This window comes from Cervus elaphus, chromosome 18, assembly GCF_910594005.1.
Source record: "Cervus elaphus chromosome 18, mCerEla1.1, whole genome shotgun sequence".
In the NCBI taxonomy this organism is placed as follows: Eukaryota; Metazoa; Chordata; class Mammalia; order Artiodactyla; family Cervidae; genus Cervus; species Cervus elaphus.
The window spans coordinates 58951987-58975930 of record NC_057832.1 but is presented as its reverse complement, the minus strand read 5'-3'; the positions used below and the strand labels follow the sequence as shown (position 1 = coordinate 58975930).

General features: G+C 38.7%; 1 protein-coding gene across 2 annotated transcripts in view; it reads right to left on the bottom strand.

Annotated features, from left to right (window-relative positions):
• Positions 1–23944, bottom strand: part of CTTNBP2 (cortactin binding protein 2) — a 164090-nt gene that overhangs the window by 77500 nt on the left and 62646 nt on the right. Inside the window, exons 3-4 of one of the 2 annotated variants that reach the window (XM_043871589.1) lie at positions 20882–21106; positions 4872–6504 (exon numbers count right to left, since the gene is read on the bottom strand). In XM_043871589.1, the coding sequence (XP_043727524.1) occupies positions 4872–6504; positions 20882–21106 (1858 nt within the window). Of the gene's footprint in view, positions 1–4871; positions 6505–20881; positions 21107–23944 lie in introns of those variants that run through there. The other variant, XM_043871590.1, reaches the window with a different exon arrangement.

Genomic DNA, 23944 nt, shown 5'->3' with positions numbered 1-23944 from the left:
TGCATCTTTACTACCTCAGTACCAGGATAATATTCTAAGTACACGGGTGTTATATTAATACATAATAAAGTTATCATTGAATCTTAAATTACTGGCCTTAAATTATTTAAGTTTTAAAAAGGTGAATATCAAAGTATTCCTCAGAACTTTAAAAATTGTTCAGAAAAACACCAAAGCAGTTTCTACAGATGAAACTGACTGCTTATTAGAAACTGGGTATTAGATCTTCAATTATCTCTGAGTAATTTATTGCTTTTACTCAGACTATAATAACATAAAATTCAAATGCTTATAAAATCAGATATTTATCTAAACTTTATGATATTTTTCCATTGATATTCATTAGCTCTTCTTACAAAAGTAACATTTTTTACTTCATACTTACAAGAAGGCTCCTCTCTGGTACATTTTACCTTTTGTATTTTCTTAAAAACAAACAAAAAAACAAGCCCACAAAAATTAAATCAGTACTTATTAGAAATGGATGATAAACAGAGAAATTATAAATACCAAGGTATGAAACCTTGACTGCAAAGCAAACACAAAGGCAATTTGAAGGCATTGGCACTGTGCTTCTCTGTGGAATAGGAGGGACTATGACCCACACTCTTGTTTGTCCATCTCATCTCCCCCACCTTCCTTCCTCCCAACCTCCAACCCCAACCCCATTCCCCTCTCTTAGTACCTCTAACTCAAACCGGCAGGGGGTGGGGGTGGGGGGGGGTGGGGGTGGGGGGGGGTGGCGGTCATCAGTTCTTGATATCCTTTTAGGAATATTAACAGGTAAATATTAAATAGTTTGCCATTCTTTTGAGTTTTGTTTTCATTTTTCTTTTCTTAAGATGATTCCAGCCATTGGGGACAATTAAAATATAAATATCTTTTAACTGTTTTTTATGGAAATATTCAAGTATGGATATAATTTCCTGGGAAACCTGATTTCTAATGCTAAGCTATCTTAAAGACAAAATATTTTATTCAAAAATTTTCTCAATCTTTAGACCACCCAAGAGTCTTATAGTTCTGTAATACAAAGACTCCAGAAGAATATATATCAATTCTCTTATTTTCTTCTTTTAAATATACTAAAAAAAATCTTTACAAATGAAAATCGCTTTATAAATACCAAGTATTCTTAAAGTTTAAAAATTCCTAAATGTATTCTTAAGTACATTTTTTATCTCCACTACCATTTCCAATTTTCTCCAGGCTAGGCAAGCTTAAATTACTATAATAAATCCTGTTATAAATATGGGAAAAATAAAACTTCCATGAGACTTCAGTGTTCATTTGAAATTCCCCACAATGATCAAAATTATAATATTTAGTTGACTGGTTAAGTAATGGTTAAGTAATGCCTGAACAGACCTGCAGTCATATAGCTACTGTAATGATGGTCATTAAAAAGGTCATTCAGCTCTACAGTGTCATATGCAAACATTAGTAAAAGTGAGCATCTTGCAGAACATGCAGTGATGAAGGGAACAGACAGAACATGCAATAGCAGAGGAGTTGAGAACAGCTTCCGGCATCAGCTTCAGAGTGTGGAGAAGGTTAATCTCATTCATGGCTCAGAGGGATCTCATTTTCTGACTTAGTCTTTAAGCCAATCAAACATGGAGAAGAATTTTTTAAATGCATGTTTACCTAAGGAAAAAAATCTGAACCAAATCAAATAAAATGTATCAAACAATTTTTTTAAGAAAAAGGAAAAAAAAAATTTCCAAGGGTATGGAAACTCAGTTGCCCAGAGTGAGTTTTGGTTTAGGCTTCTGGTCATCTAACAATTAATGCATTCATGTGACAAGTTCAGGAGCAGCAAGAAGTTCTAATCTGTTTGGAACTTTAAATTCTAAAAATTTTGAATTATTTAAATTTTACTTAAATAATAAAAATTTTAACATTTGGCCATAAAGTGTTACTTAAATTTTTACATTTGGCTCTAAAAGGGCTGAGTTAATGTACAAAACAAGTCATCAAAGTGATATCTTTTGTCATTGCAATTCTCTTCAGCGCTTTAACTTAATCATAATCATTTATCATAGATATAAGCTGACATAGAAATGTAGATTTTTAGGATTTCAAGATAATGGGATCTAGATTTCCAAGAAGGGAGAGGTAGTGAACTACTACTCAAAAAATTCAACAGGCAAGTTTAACACATCTTTTTGGTTTGGAATTATTATTACTTTTTTGGTTCAGTGCTTTCATTTTTAGATGAAAAAACTAATGACTCAGAATCTGCTCTTTAGGGTAATACCTAGAAAGGAGCAGAAATGGACTAACACTGCCTATTTACACTTAGCCCAGAGCTCTTTTCACCACTGACCCTGGAGCACACCTCCACCAGGTATTTGGGAGGTGCATTGTGTCCCCGTTTCCTGCTCTTAGTGATCACAATGACATCAGTAACTGTTTACAAGATGAAAACCCTTCAATGAGCCTATGCTTTGGAGAGGTACATGCTCACCCAGGCAAGGCAGATTAAGAAGCAGGATGGAGGACACTCTGGTGCTTCCCAAGTTGCAATGGGCACGGCAGCCAAAAGGGGGGCATCTAAGTGGAAAAAGAGTTGAAATCTTCTACCTTATTCGCAAAGTTTCAGTTGACCTACATCCACAGCTGAGTTAAACACCCCAACTATGTAACTATAATAACATTTCTATCTCCCCTAGTAGACTGGATGTTCAGCAAATGCCTGCTGATACCTAAACAAATTCCACTGCCTCCTTTTTTCTCCTAATAAACTACATCTTCTAATCAAATGACATGGAAGGCTGTTATGCCACCAAAGGTAACCTTGCAGTGGTCAAACTGCAAAATAAGAGAAGAGAAAATGAGGAACCAGTTTCATGGGTCTTCTGTGACTGCTGTCTCTTTGGTTCTACAATTTATTCTCTCTTGCTTTCTACACACAAGCAAGGGCATTTTTTTTTTTTTTTCTTCAGAGGAGCTATGATTCCTTTATCCAAAATCCTAGACAGGTCATTTTGGTGAATATATAATGGACTAGAATTCTATGACTCTAGAGGTTAACTTACATCCTGCTGACAAAACATTCTTCAGTCATGGATCCTGACTTTAAAGCTTTCTCACTGAAACCAAAGGGCTCTAGGAGTTGACCCCTGGAGCACAGTAATGACCCAGGCAGCCACTGGCAGAGCATCAGGGTACAAGGCAAAGATGGCTCTGCCTTTTTTAAAAGGTGACAAAACTTATATATCACAGGAAGTGTTTTGTGTTTTACAGTCCATGCATTTACGTCAACAGCACTGCCAGGGCTCCAAACATTTTTGGAACTTGTGTTCTGTGAGTACCTTAAGTCCTCACCACACATTCTCTGATGCTCCTGAATAGCAGCAAAAATTCCTCCTTTGAGGGTGGATTTAACTTGCTGGAAAAGGGCCATGAGAAAGGCCATCCAGCTCAATAATACCATTTTGGATTAAAAAATAAGATATCACAAAGCAACACTGAAGTCAATTCTAAAGCAAATTTTCAAAATGGAAGCTGTAACATTACTTCTATTTGTTCATCAGTCATGCTGCTCTAACGTTCTTTGCATGTTACGATATTAAATCCTAACAGCCACATTCCCCAATATGCACAGCATAAGCTCCATATTAAGGATGAGAAAATTTGCTCAGTTCAAGAAAAATCACCCAAAACACAGAGCTGCAAATGCCAGAGCCCAGATTCCAATGCAGACCTAACTAACATCAAACCCATGCAGTTTCCAATTGTGCCCCTTAATGTATGAACCTAACTTCTCAAGGAGTTGACTATTTAGGAGACAGCTTACAACTGGATAAATCAGTCCCGTTACACTGCTCTCACTACCTGATAATTAGCAAGTACAGTGCTACCTTCTTTTCTTATTCCTATGCTTCTCCCTAAATCTTAAAAACAACACAACTCAAATCTTCCTTGATTTCTTAAAGTTCTCTCTCATTCAGATCCAACAGCCTCTGCTAAACACTAACATCCTAGGATAGGAGAGACCCCTGCAAAGTTTCTTCAAAACTATGGCACTATAACATTATTTTAGAGCCACTTTTACTTAGTGAAGAACAAATGCCAATAAAAAGCAATGCTTCCTTTAGCACTATAAAACAAAAAGGGAAAAATCTAGTTCTTGATCAACTCGTTGTTCAAGAGTCCCAGATTCAGTGAGTTTATAGACCACATCTGCAATGGAAACCTTCTCCAATACAGCCCATGGGCTGTTACCCATCTGTGCTTAAGTGTTAGCTCTAAACAAAGTAAACACCTTTTGAAGTAAATTAAACTTTGAACAGAGGTTTACAAACACACACACTATTTTTGAGGTTAGAAAAGGCAACACCAAACTGATATTAAAACATAGAATATACCAATCACACAACACCTCTAAGCAATTTGATAATCCAAAGGAGACTGTAGTGTTAGTAACTACCTGAACGCATTATTTCAAATAAGCCATCTCAGAAGGGACAGAATTGAACACATACTGTCTGGAGATGGCTCACTAACAGTGAAGTCTTGTGAGATAAATATTTAATAAGAAGGACGAGTCTTTCCTCCCATGAAAATGCTTCAGTTTCTCTAAATTAATGGTCTCCGTGTGCTCCAGACCACTGCTTTCAGGTTATTTTTAAAAGAAGAAAGCCACTCAGCATAACAAAACCGCAATTCATATATAGCAAGATGAATCACCATACCCTGGAGCCTTTAAAGAAAATCACACAAAAAAAGAGGGGAAAGAAATAGGAAAAAAAAAAAAAGTATCAGATTAAAAAAAAAAAAGTTTTAAGGCAATGTGAAGGAAATGAAGGCAAGTGAGAGGACAGGCCACATTCTTAAAGGAGGATATAACATTTTAACCCCTTTACCTGATGCTGTTACCAGGAGGCTGTCAGAGGCACCTGCTCTACGGGATGAGGCATTAACAGGGTGTATGGAAGAGCTAGAGGCAGTGGTGGTGGGGATGACAAGGGACCTTTCTGAACATGCAGACTGGTTCAGTCCAGGGGTTTCAGCAGGCCAGGCACCCACCTGAGATGTGGCCAGGGCTGAAACGGCACAGCCTGCGGGTGCCACAGTTAAATCTATGGATGGTTTTGGTGGCAGCTGAGGGGAGGAAGACTTAGAGAGATTCTCCTCATTCATTACCCTGTTCCCTTGTGGCAAAGTGGAAGGAGGCGAAGCCACAGTTTTGTTATCAGCTTTGATCCCTGTGCTGGAGGCCCTGCTGCTATCCATGATAACCTTGAGTTGGGGGTGCGGTGGAGAAGGAGTTTGGGAGAGCCCTGGCTTTTTTGGAGGGATGGGAGGAGGGTTTCCTCTGTCAACTCGGGCCCCACCAGGAGTCTTTAAACTGGTTCGACCGACTGGGGGGTAGGTGCCAACGTCCCCCGTGGGGGGCGCTCCAGGTCTTGGGGGTGCTCCCGCTGGGGGGCTGGTAAATCTCGACAGTGCTTGGGTCACAGTATTCCGAGCAAGCTGCTTGGCCACTAGGTTGTCACGACTTGTAGGAGAGACATCTCTGGATGGAGGGCTTTGGGTGGTGTTTCCGTTTTGGTCTGGGTCATTAGCATTACTGCCCTGAAATCGAAATCGAGCCGCTTGGATGCGTGGGTTCAGACCCGGGTGCAGAGGCGCATTGGCACACGGTGAATGTAAACTGTGCGGAGGCGGGGCGGGCGTGTGCCCGGAGGCCGGGGAAACTGTACTGGGTACTGGGGTTGGGCTACTGGTTAGATCTGGTGTTGAGCCGGTGCTCGGTCCATTTTCCTCAATTCTGTTTGCACTTGGAGGTGGGGCAGTGGGCAGAGAGGAGCCTATCAAGTCACCGTGGGAAACCTGCCTCTCGATACCCGGTCTGACCGCGGCGGCACTGGCGCAGGCATTCCCCTTGGCACCGGCGGAGACTGGGGGGCTCCCCGCGGCAGGCTTTACGGGCACGGTCAAAGGCAACTTCTTCACGGGCTCAGCGCTCTCTATCACTAGGTCTGTCTGGCACGCAACGGATCTTGTCATTGGTCCTTCTGTTGCCACAGATATGGAGACGGAACGTCTATCTTTCGTCTTCCGGGGGAGGGAGAGGCCGGGCTTGCTGTCAGTTCCCCTTTTCAGCTGCTCGATCATCTTCTTCATCTTGTCTATCTCCTCTTTGAGGTCAGCGGTGTGTGCTTCTTCCCGGTGCAGCTTGGCACGAAGCTGTTCCCGCTCCGTGTCAAACTCCGAGAGTTGCTTCTCCATCTGAGCTTCCATCTCTGTGCTTCTTCGTTTCTCCGTGGCGAGTTCCTCCTCTAACGCGCTTGTCTTTTTCTTCTCCTCTTCCAGTTTGGCCATCACCTCTTCCAGCTTCTGGGCCTCCTCTAGGACTTTCCCGGAGAGCTGCTTGCACTCCTTGACCAGCATCAGGACCACGTGCTTGTTCTTGCCTCGCTCCTCCTCCAGGCGGGCAGCCAGCTTCTTCTGCTCCTGCTCAAGTGCTTGGAGCTGAAGCTTTTCCATCTCCAGCTGAAAGAAATGCACAGGACAGCCCTGATTAATAGGCAGAGGATTCTTTCAGCCAAAGATGGGGAGAGATTTGTATTAACTTTGTAACAAGTGTATGGCTTGGGTTAGCTAAAGCGCCACATTTTTTAAATGAGTTGGGAGATGATGGATAATATTTCAGAGACTCATTAAAATGAGAAAATAGATGTTAATGGTTTTATTAAAAAAATCTCAATCATAGCAACAGGAATTTTTTTTTTTTTAATGTAAGTTAACTATAGAAAAGGAGAAGGTAATCTGACGTTTCAAATCACAACACATGGTTCAGAAAGGTCTGCTTCTGTGAAAACAGAACTCTGGTAGAGAACTTTTTTTTTGTTTGTTTAATGCCTTAGAATTACTAATCTTTGAGGCACTGTAAAATGAAAAGTGCTGAAAACAGGATTTTGGTTAAATTCTAAAACTATACTTGCTAATCATATTACTTAGCTTTTTTTTTTTTTGGCAATCTACTTTGAGCTTACAAATGAGGATTTGCTGGGAAAATCATGTAAAATCATATATGAAAGTTATTTTAACTCATATATAAGAAATATTAGAAATATAGTCATGGGACTTCCCTGGCTGTCCAATGGTTAGGACTCTGTGCTTCCACTGCAGGAGACACAGGTTCCAATAGTAGTGGGGGAACTGAGATCTCAAATGCCATGTGGTGCAACCAAAAAAATAAATAAAAAATGTAATCAGTATCAGTGAACCCCAAGTCTGACCTCATCTCTTTCAGTTCCCCTTTGCACTTGGGTCCCATGACACTGGTCTCCCTGATGTTTCCTGAACATCACCCTGCCTCAGGGTCTTTGGTCTTGTCTGTCTGCATAGAAATTCCACCATGACCCATCACATAGGGCTCCTGCACTTAGGAGTTTGTGTACTGCGCAAGGGTGGTCAGCTGCCAGGGTGCTCAGATGCTCAGTCACGTCTGATTCTTCGTGACCCTATGGACTGTAGTCCTCCAGACTCCTCTGTCCATGGGATTCTCCACGAAGGAATGCTGGACTAGTGTGCTACAAGGGTGAGAGGAACCAAAATCCAGCTCTCACCAGTGTCTGCCCAGGCCTGGGGCTCCATCTGCCTGGAAAGAAGAGCATTTTTTCCTTCAGGAGAAGGGTCTGTCTGCTCATTGAGCCATAGACCCTAGGATTTAGGCTTCCCCAAACAACATTTGCCCAGATGATCAACACAGAGGAGGAGCTTTTAAAAACCTTTTTTTTACCTCCACAAGGACTTTTCTAATAAGCACCAAAACACCCAATGGCACAAAAGCCTGACTCTTTTACTCCTTCAGCCTTCTGCTCAGCTGTCACCTTCTCAGCGAGGCTGCCCTCACCATCCTGTGGAAGACACTCCTTTCCATCCTTTAGTGAATCACCCTTTGGTTGGCACCTGCCTACCCCCAACTAGAACAGGACTCATGAGGGCAGGGACTCTGTCTTCTTTGCTGCTGTGTCTAAATTAATGAAATTAACACAGTGCATAGAACCATCAATCTTGCAAACAGCCAAGGGCCTTTCTGATACACAGATACAATTCTAACACATTCACCCAGGTTTCTCACTTCTCTCCAGGGAATGCACCATGAAGTAAGTGCTTGTGAGGGATCATCTCAAGCTGGGCTCCAGCAGCCAAGCGGGTCCACGTGCCTTGTCTTCCCAACTAGAGACAATGTCTCCATGGTGGTCCATAAAGGGGCTGACAGTTTATCAAGGTTAAAGCAGATCTACCCGATTGAAGACATGGAAAGGACTCACCCACCCTCAGATGTTAAACACAAATATACTCTCATGAGAGACAGTAATTATTTAACTTGGCTTTGAGTAATCAATAACAGAGACAGGAAATGCTCGCATGATCCATCAGTTGAGAATGTGTTCCTGTTCCTCACCATTAAATCCACTACCCCATCCCCCTCAGTCAGACATGAGACCAAAAGCAAAGAATGGCTCACTGCCCAGTGGGCAGTCAGAAGCATTATTCATTTATTTTGGGATCCTTCCTGCTTTGAAGAAGTCACTGAATAGCATTGCAATAGGTCCTATAAAGAGGCATCAGGAATCCAAATAATTCCCCAAGAATAACCAGAGACACTTGTCCACACACATACACTCTATTGTATATGAAATTTGGGGGCTGACTTCATAAGTAGATTAGGTAATATTTGAGGAACAGTAGTGTTGTCCTATACTTGATTTATACCTATATTTTATTCATCTGGGTGCCTCACAGAAAGTTGAACTTATTAATAGCTAAAGCACTTTTAATTCTTCTAAATGCATCAAAGTAGGCTGCTATGGAAGACATACAGAAAGTTAGAAGTATAGAGAAAATATTCAATAGGTTGTGTATTACCACCCCCCCTTCCAAATTCTCATTAGCAACCAACGTAGGAAAAAAGCACAAATCAGGGCAATTTTCATCTTATTTTTAAAATATGATTTTCATAACCTACCTCTTGATGTGGAAAAAGAAACGTTGTCTTCTAGAATTTAAGGGCTACTTGCACTTTACAGAACAGCCAAATAGAGGCCAAGTTAGTGATTTCCCTGATGCGGTCCAGTGAATCAGTGTCAGGATCCTGGCACTCATTTACGGCTCCAACTGTCTCAAGTTTTCCTCACCACACCAAACATGGAGCCCATGGTATTTCTATACTGGGTCATCTCACTTGATTTTTGAAACAACTTTCATCTCTTACATTTCAGAATCAAATTAAAGAGACTTCCAACCCAACTAATCTCAGGTATCTAAACAGAAAACTATACTTCTAGAAAAGCAGCCATTATTCTTTTTTTACCTCTGTTCTTCCATCATTCGTGCCTTATAAATCCTATCTCAGACAGACATGAGTCTTTTAATCTCACTACAGATAGCAGAGCACAGAGAAAATCACATAATTGATGCACCTACTACACACTGCTCCCAACTCAATTGAGCTCCGAGCCCCAATCATCAATCACTCTACCTAACTCTGCTTGGCTTCCTCTGTCATTTACTGTTTCAGAGGATATTTAAACCTCTGTCACTCTCCCCAGTACTTCACCCAATGACACCTCAAGTGACTCTCAGTCTCCCCTAACAGACTCTTTGATCAAGAAAATTCAAACTAACTCCTTCCCTGCACATCCTGTCTCCTCCCTTAAGCTTTTTATGGCCGTATCAATCCATTCATCCTTCCCTTCACTCTAAGGGAAAGATGTTTCCAACTGCTGAAGGTCAGACTTTCTTCAACAATTAACTTCATTATTCCTGTCACCTCTGACTTGCTCCATTAGTGATCACACTGCTCTGTATGAGCATTAAACATCCCCTTCTCTATCTGTTCCTTCCAATAAGCATGTAAATGTACTCCAAAACTCAAAAAATAATTTTTATATCTAAAAAATTTACTTGACTATTCTGACCCAAAGATAAAGTTCTTGTGTTTTAAAGAGTAAGAAGTGTAGTTACAGCATGCGTGCATGCTCAATCATGTCTGACTCTTCGTGATCCCATGGGCTGTAGTCCACCAGGCTCCTCTGTCCATGGAACTCCTCAGGCAAGAATACTGGAGTGGGTTGCTATTTCCTACTTTAGGGGACCTTCCTGACCCAGGGACTGAACTTGCATCTCTTGTATCTCCTGCACTGGCAGGCTGATTCTTTATCACTGTGCTACCTGGGAAGCCAAGAAGTATAACACTAAGTTCTAATCCCAATTTCTTGGCTGTGTAACCTTGGTAAGTTTCCCCTCTAAAGGAGGGTTCTCTTAAATGCACAAGAGAGCAACAATAGTGATTATATTACAGGATTAAACAAGGCAACATGTGTGTTTACCATTGTGTGTAGCACTAAAAAATGTTAGCTTTGTGCTATTTCAAAATGTCAGTATTGCTCAGTGTTTTCCCTGTGAAAACACATTTACATGCAAACAAAGAGCTAGAGAATTGACTACTAAACACACAGATGATGTCTTTATGTCAGACAGGAATTACAACAATACAAAGTACATCAGAGAAAGTTTCACTATCAGTAATGGTGAAACAACTTTTATTAGACTATCTACTCATGCAGATAATAATGATAAACTCTTGAAACAATATTAAGAAAATACCTGTTTGAAGGCTCTGGAGAGCAATAAAACTGACAGAAATAGGAGAGGAGTGCACCCTCCCATTAGAAAGGAACCAACAGCATTGGATGAGATTTGCCCTTGGACAGCTTTTCAAGTGAGGGCTATTCCCTGTCCTGACAGCATTGGCAACAAGAGCTCAAGCACAAAGCATCCCTTATGCTGACCTGGGAACCAGAGGATAAAATGAAGGCTGCTGCAACTAACCTCACCAGTGTCACTGGTAAACTCTTGAATTACACATTTGTATGAGAGAGTCCAGGCTTCCCAGGTGGCACTACTGGTAAAGATCCTGCCCGCGAATGCAGGAGATGCAAGAGACATGGGCTTGATTCCTGGGCCGGGAAGATCCCCAGGAGGAGGGCATGGCAACCTACTCCAGTACTCTTGTCTGGAGAATCCAATGAACAGTGGAGCCTGGCTGCTACGGTCCACAGGGTCACAAAGAGTTGGACATGACTTGGCATGCAAGTACAGGAGACGGTCCACACTTAACCACAGAGGTTACTACTGAGCGACTAACAGAAATGAGCACACATTTTAGTTATTGCCAACTGCAAAAAGTCAGATTTTGGACTATGAATCTAATCAGGTTAACTACTTACTACTTACACTCTTTGGAAGATAACAGAATCCATAGTCTCTGTACCACATCATCCATAATGTCTAGAATGCAATAAAAAATTATTGGACATGCAAAAAAAAGTTTTAAGTGATCCACAAGATAAATGTACTCAAATAGAAACTGAGCTTAAGGTGCCTTCTACTGGAATTAGCAGACAAGAACCCTAAAGCAGCCATTTTCAAAGAAAACACAGTCGTGGTGATGGAACAAAATGGGAGTCTTGGCATAGGAATGGAAACTAGAAACAAATGGAAAATCTATAAAAGAATAATATCTAAAATGGAAAAATACATCTTAATGAGCTTAATACAAGATTTGAAAGAGGAAAACTAAAAAAGGAAAGAAAAAAAGCAATGGATATGAAAACAGAGCAAAAGGAAGTATCCAATTTGAGAAACAGTAAAAGCAAACTGAAAAAGTGAAGAGCATCTCACTGCAGGACAATATAAAGTGGTCTAACTTCCACATAACTGGATTTCCAAAAAGAGAAGAAAGAGAATGTGGAAGAAAAATATATTAAAAGAAAATATGGCCCAAATCCACAAATTTAGTTAAAAATATATATATATCTCCAGGAAGCTCAGAAATCCCAAAGCAGGATAAATATAAAGAAAACCATAACTAGGCACATCATAGTAAAACTGATGAAAACAAAACTAACAAATAACCTTGAAGCAGCCAGAGAAAAACACACATTACAAACAGAAACTACATTATAGACGATGGCTGAATCATTCTCTAAAACACATGAAGCGAGAACGGATAGAAGGGAAAAATAAATTTCTAATAACAATCATATCTTGTAAAGATCTAGACTAAAATATCAGCAAGAATACAGTAGCTGTGGATAACACTATGAAAAACACCTGGCCTGATGGATGCTGTGGAACAGAATACCCAAGGACTACAGATGACGCACTTGTTGCGCTATTAAAAACCAACAAAAAATTACAAGACTAAAATCTTACAGAATATGTTCTCTGACCACGGGAGAATTAAATTATAAATCACAATAAGATATTAATAACACCCCCAAATTCAAAATTAAAACATACTTCTAAATAGTACAGAAGTTTAAGAAGAAATCACAAGGGAAATTAGAAAACATTTAAGCTAATTGAAAATAAAAATAATATATCAAAGTTTGTTGGATGCAGTGAAAAAGGAGTATTCAAAGGCAGATAAAGCAGAGAATACATAGAAAATTACATTGATAATTGCTTTAGAAGAGTTGTCTCCCAAAGAAGACACACAGATGTCTAACAAGCACATGAAAAGATGCTTGTTACTGCTAATTACTAGAGAAATGCAAATCAAAATAATAATGAGGTACCACCTCACACCAGTTAGAATGGCCACTGGTAAAAAAAAATCTACAAATAATAAACACTAAAAAGGGTGTAGAGAAAAGGGAACCCTCTTACACTGTTGGTAGGAATGTAAATTGGTGCAGTTACTATAGAAAACAGTATGGCAGCTCCTCAAAAAACTAAGAAAAAGAGTTGCCATATGATCCAGTGATCCCACTCCTGGGCATATACCCAGACAAAACTTACTCAAAAAGATACATGCACCTTTAAATTCACAGCTGCATTATTTACAATAGCCAGGATATGGAAGCAGCCTAAATGTCCACTGACAGATGACTGGATAGAGAAGATGTGGTACATATATACAATGGAATATTACTCAGTCATTAAAAAGAATTAAACAGCAACATGGATGGATGGACCTACAGATTATCATATTAAGTTAAGGAAGTCAGAAAGAAAAAGACAAATACAATATGATATCACTTACATGTGGAATCTAAAGTATGACACAAATAAACCTATCTACGAAACAAAAACAGACTCATAGACACAGAGAACAGACATGCTTGCCAAGGAGGGAGGAGGGAAGGATAAGGAGTGTTGCCTTAGCAGATATAAATTATTATATATAGGATGAATAAACAAATTCCTATTGTACAGCACAAGGAACTATATTCAATATCTTGCGGTAAAATCATAATGGAAAAGTGTATGAAAATGAATATATAAATGTATAACTGAGTTACTTTGCTAATAGAGCAGAAAATAAACACACTATTGTAAGTCAACTATACTTCAGTAAAATTGTTTTTAACAGTTTTGTCTCAAATTAATCATCTAAGTGTTACCTTAAAAAGTTAGGAAAAGTTAAGTGAACAGAATACAAAGTGAAAAGAAAGAAATAACAAAGGTAAGAAATAGCAAAGGTAAGAAATCAATGAAAATACAAGAGACAACAAACAATAGAGAAATTTACAAAGCCAAAAGTTGGTTTTAATCTAAAATATCATTAATATTGTTAAAAAACAGATTAAGAAACAGATACTAAAAAAACACAAGTAACAGGAATAAAGGATGGGGTATCACTATGAAATGAATATTAAAAAGATAATGATGAAAACCCTTGTGTCAAAATATTCAACAAATCAAATTCCTCTGAAGCATACAACTTTCAGAACTGACATAAAGAATGGAATAGCTTTATATCTTCAAGAGAAACTGAATTCACAAATAAAAATTTTCCCCTAAAGAAAACCCTCAACTCATATGATTTACTAGTAACTTCAACCAAACATCAAAACCAAACTTATGTATACTCTTTCAAAAAAGAGAAGGAAATACTTCCAATTTCCTTTATGAATCCAGAATTACTTTCATATCAAAACAATTATTTTAAAATTCACAGAAAAATTACCACACATGAACACAGACACAAAACTCCACAACAAGATACAGGCAAACTGAATCCAGTAATATTTAAAAAGAATGATAAAAGGTTACCCACTGAAGTTAACTACAGGAATCCAAGTTGGTTTAATATTTGAAAATCAATTAGTAAGATTCATCACATTAACAAAATAAAGAGAAAAATCATGACCACAGCCATAGATACAGATAAACCATTTTACAAAATTCAAAACCCATTCATGATAAAAACTACTCAATAAAGAATAGAATGAAACCTCAATGAGATAAAGGGCATCTATAAAAAAGCATAGCTAGCATCATACTTAACCATGAAACAGCCTATTTTCTCCCTGAGGAAAGGAAAGGCCTTTGAAGTCTTCACTCACGGCTTCTAATCAACATTGTTCTGATGGTTCTGGTCAGTGAGATGATGGGGAAAAGAGAAGGGGAAGGCAGGTAGGCAATTTGGAAAGGAAGAATTAAAATGGGTTTTATGCACAGATAACATGCTTGTTTGCCTACAAAATCATATAAAATATACACAACTGCTAAATCTAATAAGAAAGTTTAGCAAGATCACAGGATACAATGTCAACATACAAAAATCAACTGAGTACCTGCACACTAGCAAGAAATGTTTGGCAAAAATAATGTGTTTATTATAGCACTGAATATTTAGAAATAAGCCTAGCAAAAGACATTTAAGACTACTAAACAAAAACCAATAAAACACTGCTAAAAGAAACCACAAAGACCTCAACAAATCAAGAGAAATACTATAATCATGGATTGGAAGACTCAATATTGTTAAAGATGTCAATTCTCAACACATTTAAAAATCAATGAAATTTCACCCCTGAAAACTTTCAAAGAAAACTTTCACAGAAATGCAAACAATCTAGAACAGAAAAGACAATTTTCATAAATAAAAACAAAGTTGAAAGACTTAGTTTGTACACAGAAGGCTCATTATTTAATTGCAGTCATCTTTTTAACCTAAAGTTGCAGTACAGAGATAAGACTAATCCACGATTCAAAAAAAAAAAAAAATCAGAGGAGTGTTCAGTGGCTGCCTGAAGTGGTGGAGATAATTATTGAGAAGATACTCCAGGAAACTTTCAGTGGTAATGGAAATATTTTCTATCTTGTAAGAGGTACAGGTTACACAAGTGTATGCACTTTGAAAACATCAATTTGTGCACTTATGCAAATTTTACTTTAAGGTGAGATTTAATGTAAATATCCCTTTTAGGATAAGCAGTAGTGAATGTCAGGTTTGCATTTTTGCCTTTTTACAGGGCGATGGGCTCTGTTCTCTGTCGTGCTGGGCTTAGCCACTGTCACGTCTGACTCTTCGCGACCCCCTGGACCGCAGACCTTGAGGCTTCTCTGTCCATGGGGATTCTCCAGGCAAGAATACTGAAGGGGGTTACCATGCCCTCCTCCAGGTCATCTCCCCAACCCAGGGATCAAACTCAGGTCTCTCATATTGTATGCAGATTCTTTACAGTCTGAGTCACCAAAGAAGCCCAAGCATGCTGGAGTGGGTAGCCTATCCCTTCTCCAGGGGATCTTCCTGACCCAGGAATCGAACCAGGGTCTCCTGCATTGCAGTTGTATTCTTTACCAGTCAAGGTACCAGGGAAGCCCAATGTGTTCTAGGCTGCAGTAAATGAGTAATATATTGAAGTATGATAACTGGCAGCTTTCTCAGTGTAGGAGAAGTTAGTTCTAAATAAAGGATAACCAGCCGAGGTGGGATGCATGAGACAAGTGCTCGGGCCTGGTGCACTGGGAAGACCCAGAGGAATCGGGTGGAGAGGGAGGTGGGAGGGGGGATCGGGATGGGGAATACATGTAACTCCATGGCTGATTCATGTCAATGTATGACAAAACCCACTGCAATGTTGTGAAGTAATTAGCCTCCAACTAATAAATAAATAAATAAATAAAGGATAAGAATGTACCCTATGGTTTTGGGTTAAAATCAGAGGTGTCAATATAAGTATGAACTCGCTATAGATAAAATAAAGATATAGATATGTGTATATATAAAATATGTTTATGAATATGATAAGTATGCATAAGTTCCTAGCTCTAGATTCATTTCTACTTTCCATTAGAAAGGAATGAAAATAACAGCTTCTGTATGTAATAGCTAATCCCAGGGGTTGGGATAAGCAAAGTGTATAATGAGCCTGTAAGAAAAAAAAAAAAAATCCTTCTGTAATAAGAATGTGCTGTAGGAATTATGGGAATATATCAAAAGGAGTAGCTTAAAAGGCTCTCAGAGGCCAAATCTGGGACAGTTTTGAGCAGTGATCCAGGGGCTGTGGACCTGATGGTTAGGGGTAGGAACAGACTTCCTCCCCCCCCAGCCTGACTCAACTGCACTCTATTGTGATTATGAAGGAACCATGCTCTTTGTTCATAAAGATTACTGAGTTCCAGTTGATTCTGCTCTGCTTTGTCCAATTTATATCTACTCACAACCACTTTCAAGTAATGGCTCATGGAGCATATCACCAAAGCCTTTTGCAAAAAGCAGCAGGTTGTGTGGAAGAGCTTAGAAGAGCCAACACAGCCTGACTGGTAGTGAGAAAGTGGGTGGTTCCTCCAAGAATAGCACCCAGACTGGGAGCCATGAATGAAGAGGCACCAAACAACTGTTTTTCCAGAATGAAAGGGAAAACTATGTAGGAGGGAGCAGAGCAGCAATGTAAAGGCAATTAGTTCTAATTCGAAGTGGAAAAGAGAGGGGAAAGCAATTCTGGTCATTTGTAAAATGAGAAAGCAGACTGCATGTCTGTCACAATCACAAAACACTTCTATGACATTTAATTAAGTTCTTAATGTTCCCTCAAATCTTTTAATACTCACTGCACCCTTTTCCTCTTTTCTACATGGTCACCCCCACTGGCAACTGCCCAGTCCTGGTAAACAAGTACATAACAGTAAGATGTACAAGATTTTCTTCCTTACTGGGGCTGTAACAACCAGTCAGTTAGCTGTTAGGCTCTGCACTTCTCATCTGCCCCTTCCCCTTGATCTAGAGTTTCAAGAGAAGACATGGATGAGGGAAGCTGTTCTCCCCTATACGTCCTGGCTCAAAGCTGCAGACCTCAGTCTCCAGCTCCCCTTAATGCTCAATCTACAGTGCTCCCTGGGGAGTCAAAATGCATTTTGAACTGTAATAATGAGTTATACAAAAATAGACTCAGGAAGGAGTTGAAAACAATCATTCATGTACAAAGGCTCTGACATACTCTTCCTAAAAATGTTATTTTAAATGTTTCTCTACCATGTTATCCTTGAACAAAAGTCTAGAAAACAATGTAAAATTAAATTATACTTGTATATTATAACCATGAAGCAGAAAACAGTGAGTACAAATAGCAAAATGAATTGCAATTATTTACAATGGGAAGAAAGAGGCATATGAAATAAAACACATATTTTGATTGCTCTTTTCTGGTCCATTCATCATTTCTTTGGTTGTCTAGCAGCTGAAACTCCTTTCTACGTCAGGGGAATTTTGCACTGATGGTTCTCTCCTGTGGTAGCTAAAATACAGCCAATAGTTGCTTTCCTGGTCTTGTACCTAAGGAGAACGCATGTGGCCTGAGCTTGGCCAATCAAATGCACCTGCTCTTAGGCATCAACTAGGAAATGAGTGATGCAAAGAAGCAGGGCTAGGGGAAGCACCACCCAAAACCCAGAGCGGTGATGGCAGTGGTGTTGTCTGCTGTCAGCAAGCTTCAGTATCCAGCTCAGTAGAAGGATCAGCCACTGCAGATTAGATCTACAGTGAACATTTGTCAGAGATACTGGTTGGTAAGAGCTAGTTCCCCCAGCCATGCTCTACCATGCTGTAAGCCAACAAATAAATGCTGTTTCCGATGAACTCCATGAACTCTGGAATCGCTTGTGACTACACATTCTGCCCGATGCATCTACTGTCATGCAACTGACCTCACTGTACTGAGCTGCCACCTAAGAGGTTGTTTCTGTTTCATTTTTTAGTCACTTCAGTCATGTCCAACTCTTTTACGACCCCAAGGACTGTAGCCTGCCAGGCTCCTCTGTCCAAGGGAGATCCAAGGCAAGAATACTGGAGTGTGTTGCCATTTCCTTTTCTAGGGGATCTTTTCAACCCAGGGACAGAACCGGCATCTCCTGCATTGCAGGCAGATTCCTTACTGCAAAGCCACCAGGGAAGCCCTACCTAGAAGGAGTTCTATCTAATATACAGAACTACTTTGAGTTTTTCCTCTGGTGAAAAAAACTGCCCCCTTCTGAATTTCTTGGTTGTTATTTTTTCTTTTTTTCTTTTATAAGCTCTGCTCAAATTAAAAGATGTTTGATATTTCTGGGCTAGAAATTATACTATGTATGAATAAAATGACTGAAAATAAATTAGAACAGAAGCTGTATTAACAGATGAAGCATAAGATAAAAAATAAAAACCCAAATAATAACCACCTAGGTTACCGCCTCTAACTGGTATATTACCAGAGGCAAATTTCCCCATGATGATTACCCATTAGTTTATGCAAAGTGGCTTGAAGCTCAGTCCATTTGCCAAATTGACTCTTGCCCAAATTTTCCTGGCAAGCCAATTACCAGTTAACCCTCCTATTAGTAGTCTCAGCAGGAACCAACGCATGAATGAGCGCTAAGCTTCTTCTCCCACCTAGAGAGGCCAACCAGAGCAGCATTCAGGCCAAATGTCTTAGAATCACCACAGAGCTCTGCCCAGTGTCAGATAATAAATACCTGAATTGAAGATAATGGGACCTTTGCTTTCCCTGACTTTTGCTCTGGCAGTGATTTGATGACCTGGGTTCATTTAAAATAAAGGATTTCTGTGTCTTAATGCTTTTAGATTTCTAAAACTGACATTTATTCTACATGTAAGAGACCTGAAGATGTCTGGTTACTATATTAACTCTCAAGAGTAGAGGTGACAGGTAATTTTATTGCTGAAATGACTCTGGTCTTATCAGTTGCTATGTTACCTTATTTTCTTCATAAATAAAGATCCAGGATAAGAGTATAAACAGTTACTCTCCTTACACGTTACAAGCTACTGGAAGAGAATATCCTTCTGGGACAAAAGGTAGCACTGCCATTCAGAAAGACCCTCCACTGAGACGGCACAGCCAGTCAACGCGGCCATAAAGGACCTCTGTGTCTCCATAATACGTGGGAGACAGATCACTGGCTCATTCCATACCAGCCTCTCAGGACCCATAGGACAGAAACAATTTCCTTTCACTTCCAGCCAGGTTGGAAATGACCCAGGCATTCAGAAACAAACAGGATGTAAGCTGATTTTTTAAAAAAATCAGCTAGATAATAAGAGCTTTGATTCAACTCAGAATTGAACTCAAAGCTTTAATTCAACTTTTTTTTCTCTCTTATTAAGACAAATGATAGATAAAACGCAAAACTGAAGTAAAATTTGGTAAAGCATGCATTTTATGTATTGAATGAAAACTACAACAAAAACAAAATATTTTCTTGATTTTTGATAATACAGCACAAACCCCAGCAGACATACTTTATTATGAAATAGCTCATTTGACACATTAAGAACGTAATTGAAATGTGTCTCATCCAAGACATACAAGTGAGCCTTAGTGACATCAACGGAAACAGACTGGCTCTTAGCTTATGTGGTTTGTGGGGATTTTTGAAAAGCTCTAAAAGATCTTTGAAAAGATCTCAGTGGTTGTCTGCAGGGCTTTGTAGATGGTACGCAGAGTCCAGGGTAAAATGGTGTGATTTGGTCTCACATTCAGGGAAGACCTTCTATTCTTTACTATTTACTCATGCTTTAGTTTTCTACCATGTGCATACTGAGCAAAGGTTTGCTTTTATTCAACACCTATCCCAGAGCACCAGCAAATATATATATTACTGCAAAGAAATAATTACAGGGAGAAAGCCCATACAGTCAATGACAGCATCATAAATATTTATATAGTATAGTACATTCAGGTTAACTGTTAATCAGGTGTTAAATGTGAGCTATAACAAATTCTCTGAAAAGGACAAATAGAAGACTCATTTTAATTTATGTTTTAGTAATGGTTGGAAGAACATACTACTTTTAACTCTAATCATACCAGACATCATTACCTTCTCTGTCTTCCTCACTCTTTTCTAATAAAGGGAATCAGTCGTCTCAGCAGTGTATCAGAAGGACAAAATTTAAACTTCTATTTCCTTATGGTTGATCACAGCAAGCTTTCATCACTTACGACTCTTTGAAGCATGTGCTCAGTGCAATAAATGTGTATTTGTGTTGCTGGGGGAGGTGAGGCAGGCGGAGGAGGTTGGTTTTAATGAAACACATGTGAGCAGGAGCCTGGAGGTCTGCAGCAGACACACCATCAGACCCCAGAGGCGAGTTTGAGATGAACCAGAACTTCAAATGACATGTTATGAGACTGAATATACTAAGCAAACTTTCATTCTATTCTCATTTAAAAAAAATAATAATTTCTAATTGCCAAGAAATACAGGAGACAGAAGCTAGATAAAGAAAGTTGGAGATGCCACCGTATGATCAGTCCTTGTTGCATTACTGGATCACCCACTGAGCAGTTAAACATGCCTTAGGGCATTAGGAAACAGAATCTCCCTCCAAAAATCCCTATTTTAATGAAAGCATCATAGTAACTATGATGGGAAACATAATATTTCATACTTCTTTTATGATTTAGTGATATTTTTGAGTTACATTTGAGAAGGGTCTCCGTAATTTGTCAGTATTTTGCATTCCTAAAAATACAGCATTTAAGAACAAAACAACAACCTCGGAAGTGGTCTCCTCATTCTACACTGTGTTATGGGAAGAAGGACTATTGGAAAGTCTCAATACCTTCTTTTGTCTGCTCTCAGCAGCAGCCAGCTGTGTGGACATCCTTTCTTGCATTTTTCTGCAGTGTGCCATGACTGCTTCGAGGATGGAGAGGGGGTTGGTACAAACTGGCTTCTTCTCTTTATCGCTGGCACCTGCTTCATAGTCTCTCTGTAGTGCCAGGAATGGGTCATTTAAATTAAACCTCCCATACCGTTCCTGGATAAATACCTCCTTCCTGCGAGCCTAGAACAAAATCAGAGGAATGTATTCAGGAAAAGAAATGAAAATATACAGAAAAATATTTATATGAAGTTTTGTGGTTACTGCTCCAAATGGTATTCACAACCGTCATGAATCATGGCTCACATGTGATGTCAGGTGGTGAGAAGTAAGGAGATTGTGACCTCAAACCCTGACCAGTCTGCCAAGCTATTCAGTCTATGTTCAAAAGTTCTTCCTTTAAGAATATAGTCTTTTAAATTGCAAAAGATGCAAAAACAGTTTTTTTCTTCATGATGCGGACCCCTTCAAGGATCTGAATTTTAGGTGCAGTCTTTTCTCATTTAAAGTAAAATAAATATCAACAATTAAAATAATTTTTAACAAAAAATAAAAAACAGGCAAAATACTGTTTACAGAACTTATATTTCACATAATCTTCACCATGTTAAGTCACAAAATATAAATCTCCAAGTTTTGTATAATCAGAAAGGATTTTATAAATATGTGAAGAAAATATTTCATGAATTTTTTAATGTCAAAAATCACAACATTCACATTTTGTGAAATGTGACCAACTACCAAAAAAAAAAAAAACTCCAGAAAATTAGGAAGATGCAAATGTCTTCTCATAACTGAAGGACATTAAAATATAGTTCACAGAATCCCAGGAAAGAATGTAACCTCATTTTACTTTAAATGTCAGTCCATCAGCGTCAAAGTTAATTTCACATCCACTTGGCACTAAATGCAATTTTCTATAATTAGCCTACAATGGCCTTTGCATAAAATGGAAAATAGCAGGAAAATAGTAGTAGGAATATATTGAAAATGAGCAACATTTTCCTAACTCAGGTCATTCGGAATAACTACTAGAAAAAAATTATTCTATGCCACTGCCAGTGGAAAAACTAAATTACTTTACAATAAATCAAGCTTAATTTTCCAAAATGTCAAAGATGTTTTCTAAAGAAATATTACATACATTTCCTTAATTTAAACCAACTGCACTAACCAACTCAATTTTTCCATTTTAAGACCACTATCAGCAAGCCAACAAGTAGATAAACACGAATGCAAATGACAAGTGACAAAATCTAACATTTCTTTTCCTATTACAAATTAGATTAGAAAATATAATTTAAGAAAAGTTCAATTCACCATAAAATTTAAGCTAGCTTTCAGAGGATTATTTTAACCTTAAAAAACCAAAGTGGTTTGTAAGTCAAAAAACATTTGGTACTTCTAGATTCTTCAAATTTGATTATATAATCAATGCACTAAATAAGTATTACTTTAGAGATGCAATTACAAAAGCAATTTCATTTTATCCTAACTTTTCTCTTAATTTTTATTCAATGTGATGGTTCATCTTCCACCCCTGAGTGAACACTTGGGATAGTCCCCATGGTTTTTCTAATCATTTTTATCTGATATAATACCTATAGTCACTGTAAAATATAAAAATCTCAATTTGGATTTTAGAATATCCAACTTCTGTGGTATGATGGCTTCTCTTCCCCAGCTAGGATCTGCACCACCTCGGAAGGAAGTGTTTAAGAAAACCTGTCTTCTTTCATTCAATTTTCTTCCCATCTTTCCTAGTTATTTTCATCCTCTCCAGATTGGAAGGGACCAGAGGTAAAGGATAAAGATGAAGATGGAAGTGAGGGGACCAGGAGCACTCTACCTGAATGGTTCCGTCAATAAACTGGCCTTACCAACTGAGTGTAGCAAACATTTAACACATTATTTTCCCAGGAAGTGCCTGGTGACTTTAGAAAGCCACCCCACCTTTCCCACTGTTAGGGACTCTTCATCCACAGATTACATAGCCTGCAGGGCCCAGTACAAAGTGAAAACATGTGATCACTGCTCAAAAGTTATTAAGAATTTCAAGATGGTAACAGCATACCTTCTAACCAAGCCTGAGGCCGTTCTAAGTGCATGACCCTTTGTGACCATATGGCTTGCACAACCATGAAGCCAGCCTTGCATACACATCTTATGTAGCATCTAGAATTCAGTATTTTTTGTTACCTGACTTCTCTGCTGAATAGGCACTGAATCAATCTCACTCTTACTCTGTGATGACCATGGCCCAACCTGGTTCATGGGAAACTCCTGAATCTTCACTTAAACAAACTCTGGGAGGGCAAGATGACCACTGCAACCATCTTTCTGGCATTTCCATAGAATATCTGCTTTTTCAGCCCCACCTCCATTCAGAGCACCGAGACCTTCAGGAGAAACCTAGTAAGTCATTAGCTAGTCTGGCTGAAGTACTTTCTTCCTGAGATGAAGGGAAAAGCAACTAGATGGGGCAGGATGCACAGCATTCTCTCCAGAGAAACGCCCCTTGATAAAAATCCTTTCTCTCTTGAATCTCCAATAATTACATTTTTTATACCCTCAATGTGGGTAAGGAGTTTAAAAGTCAAAGGTTGATTTCAAATTTCTTCTGAAAATCTGGCATATTGGTCCTCATTTTAGCATCCATATTTATTATTATAGGTCCCCTGCTCAAACTTACATTTTAACAACCAATTAAAATTATCTGATGTCTACTTACATGTCCAACATATTTTATGATGTACAATACTTGTAACACTAACTCAAGCCATTTTTAACCACATAAGTTATTCTTAAACCAGAGCGAATTTTTGATAAATGGAATAAGATTTTATGTTAGAGGTAAATATGTATATCATAGATCTATTTCTGGTTTAAACAGATATCATGGTCTGAAAAATTTAGTATTTTTTTTTTTTAACTACTGTGAAAGTTTTGCACATGTGCCATTTTTGTTGTGTTTTGGCTTTGCTTTTAAATTACTAGTTTTAACTGTGGCAATGATAACTG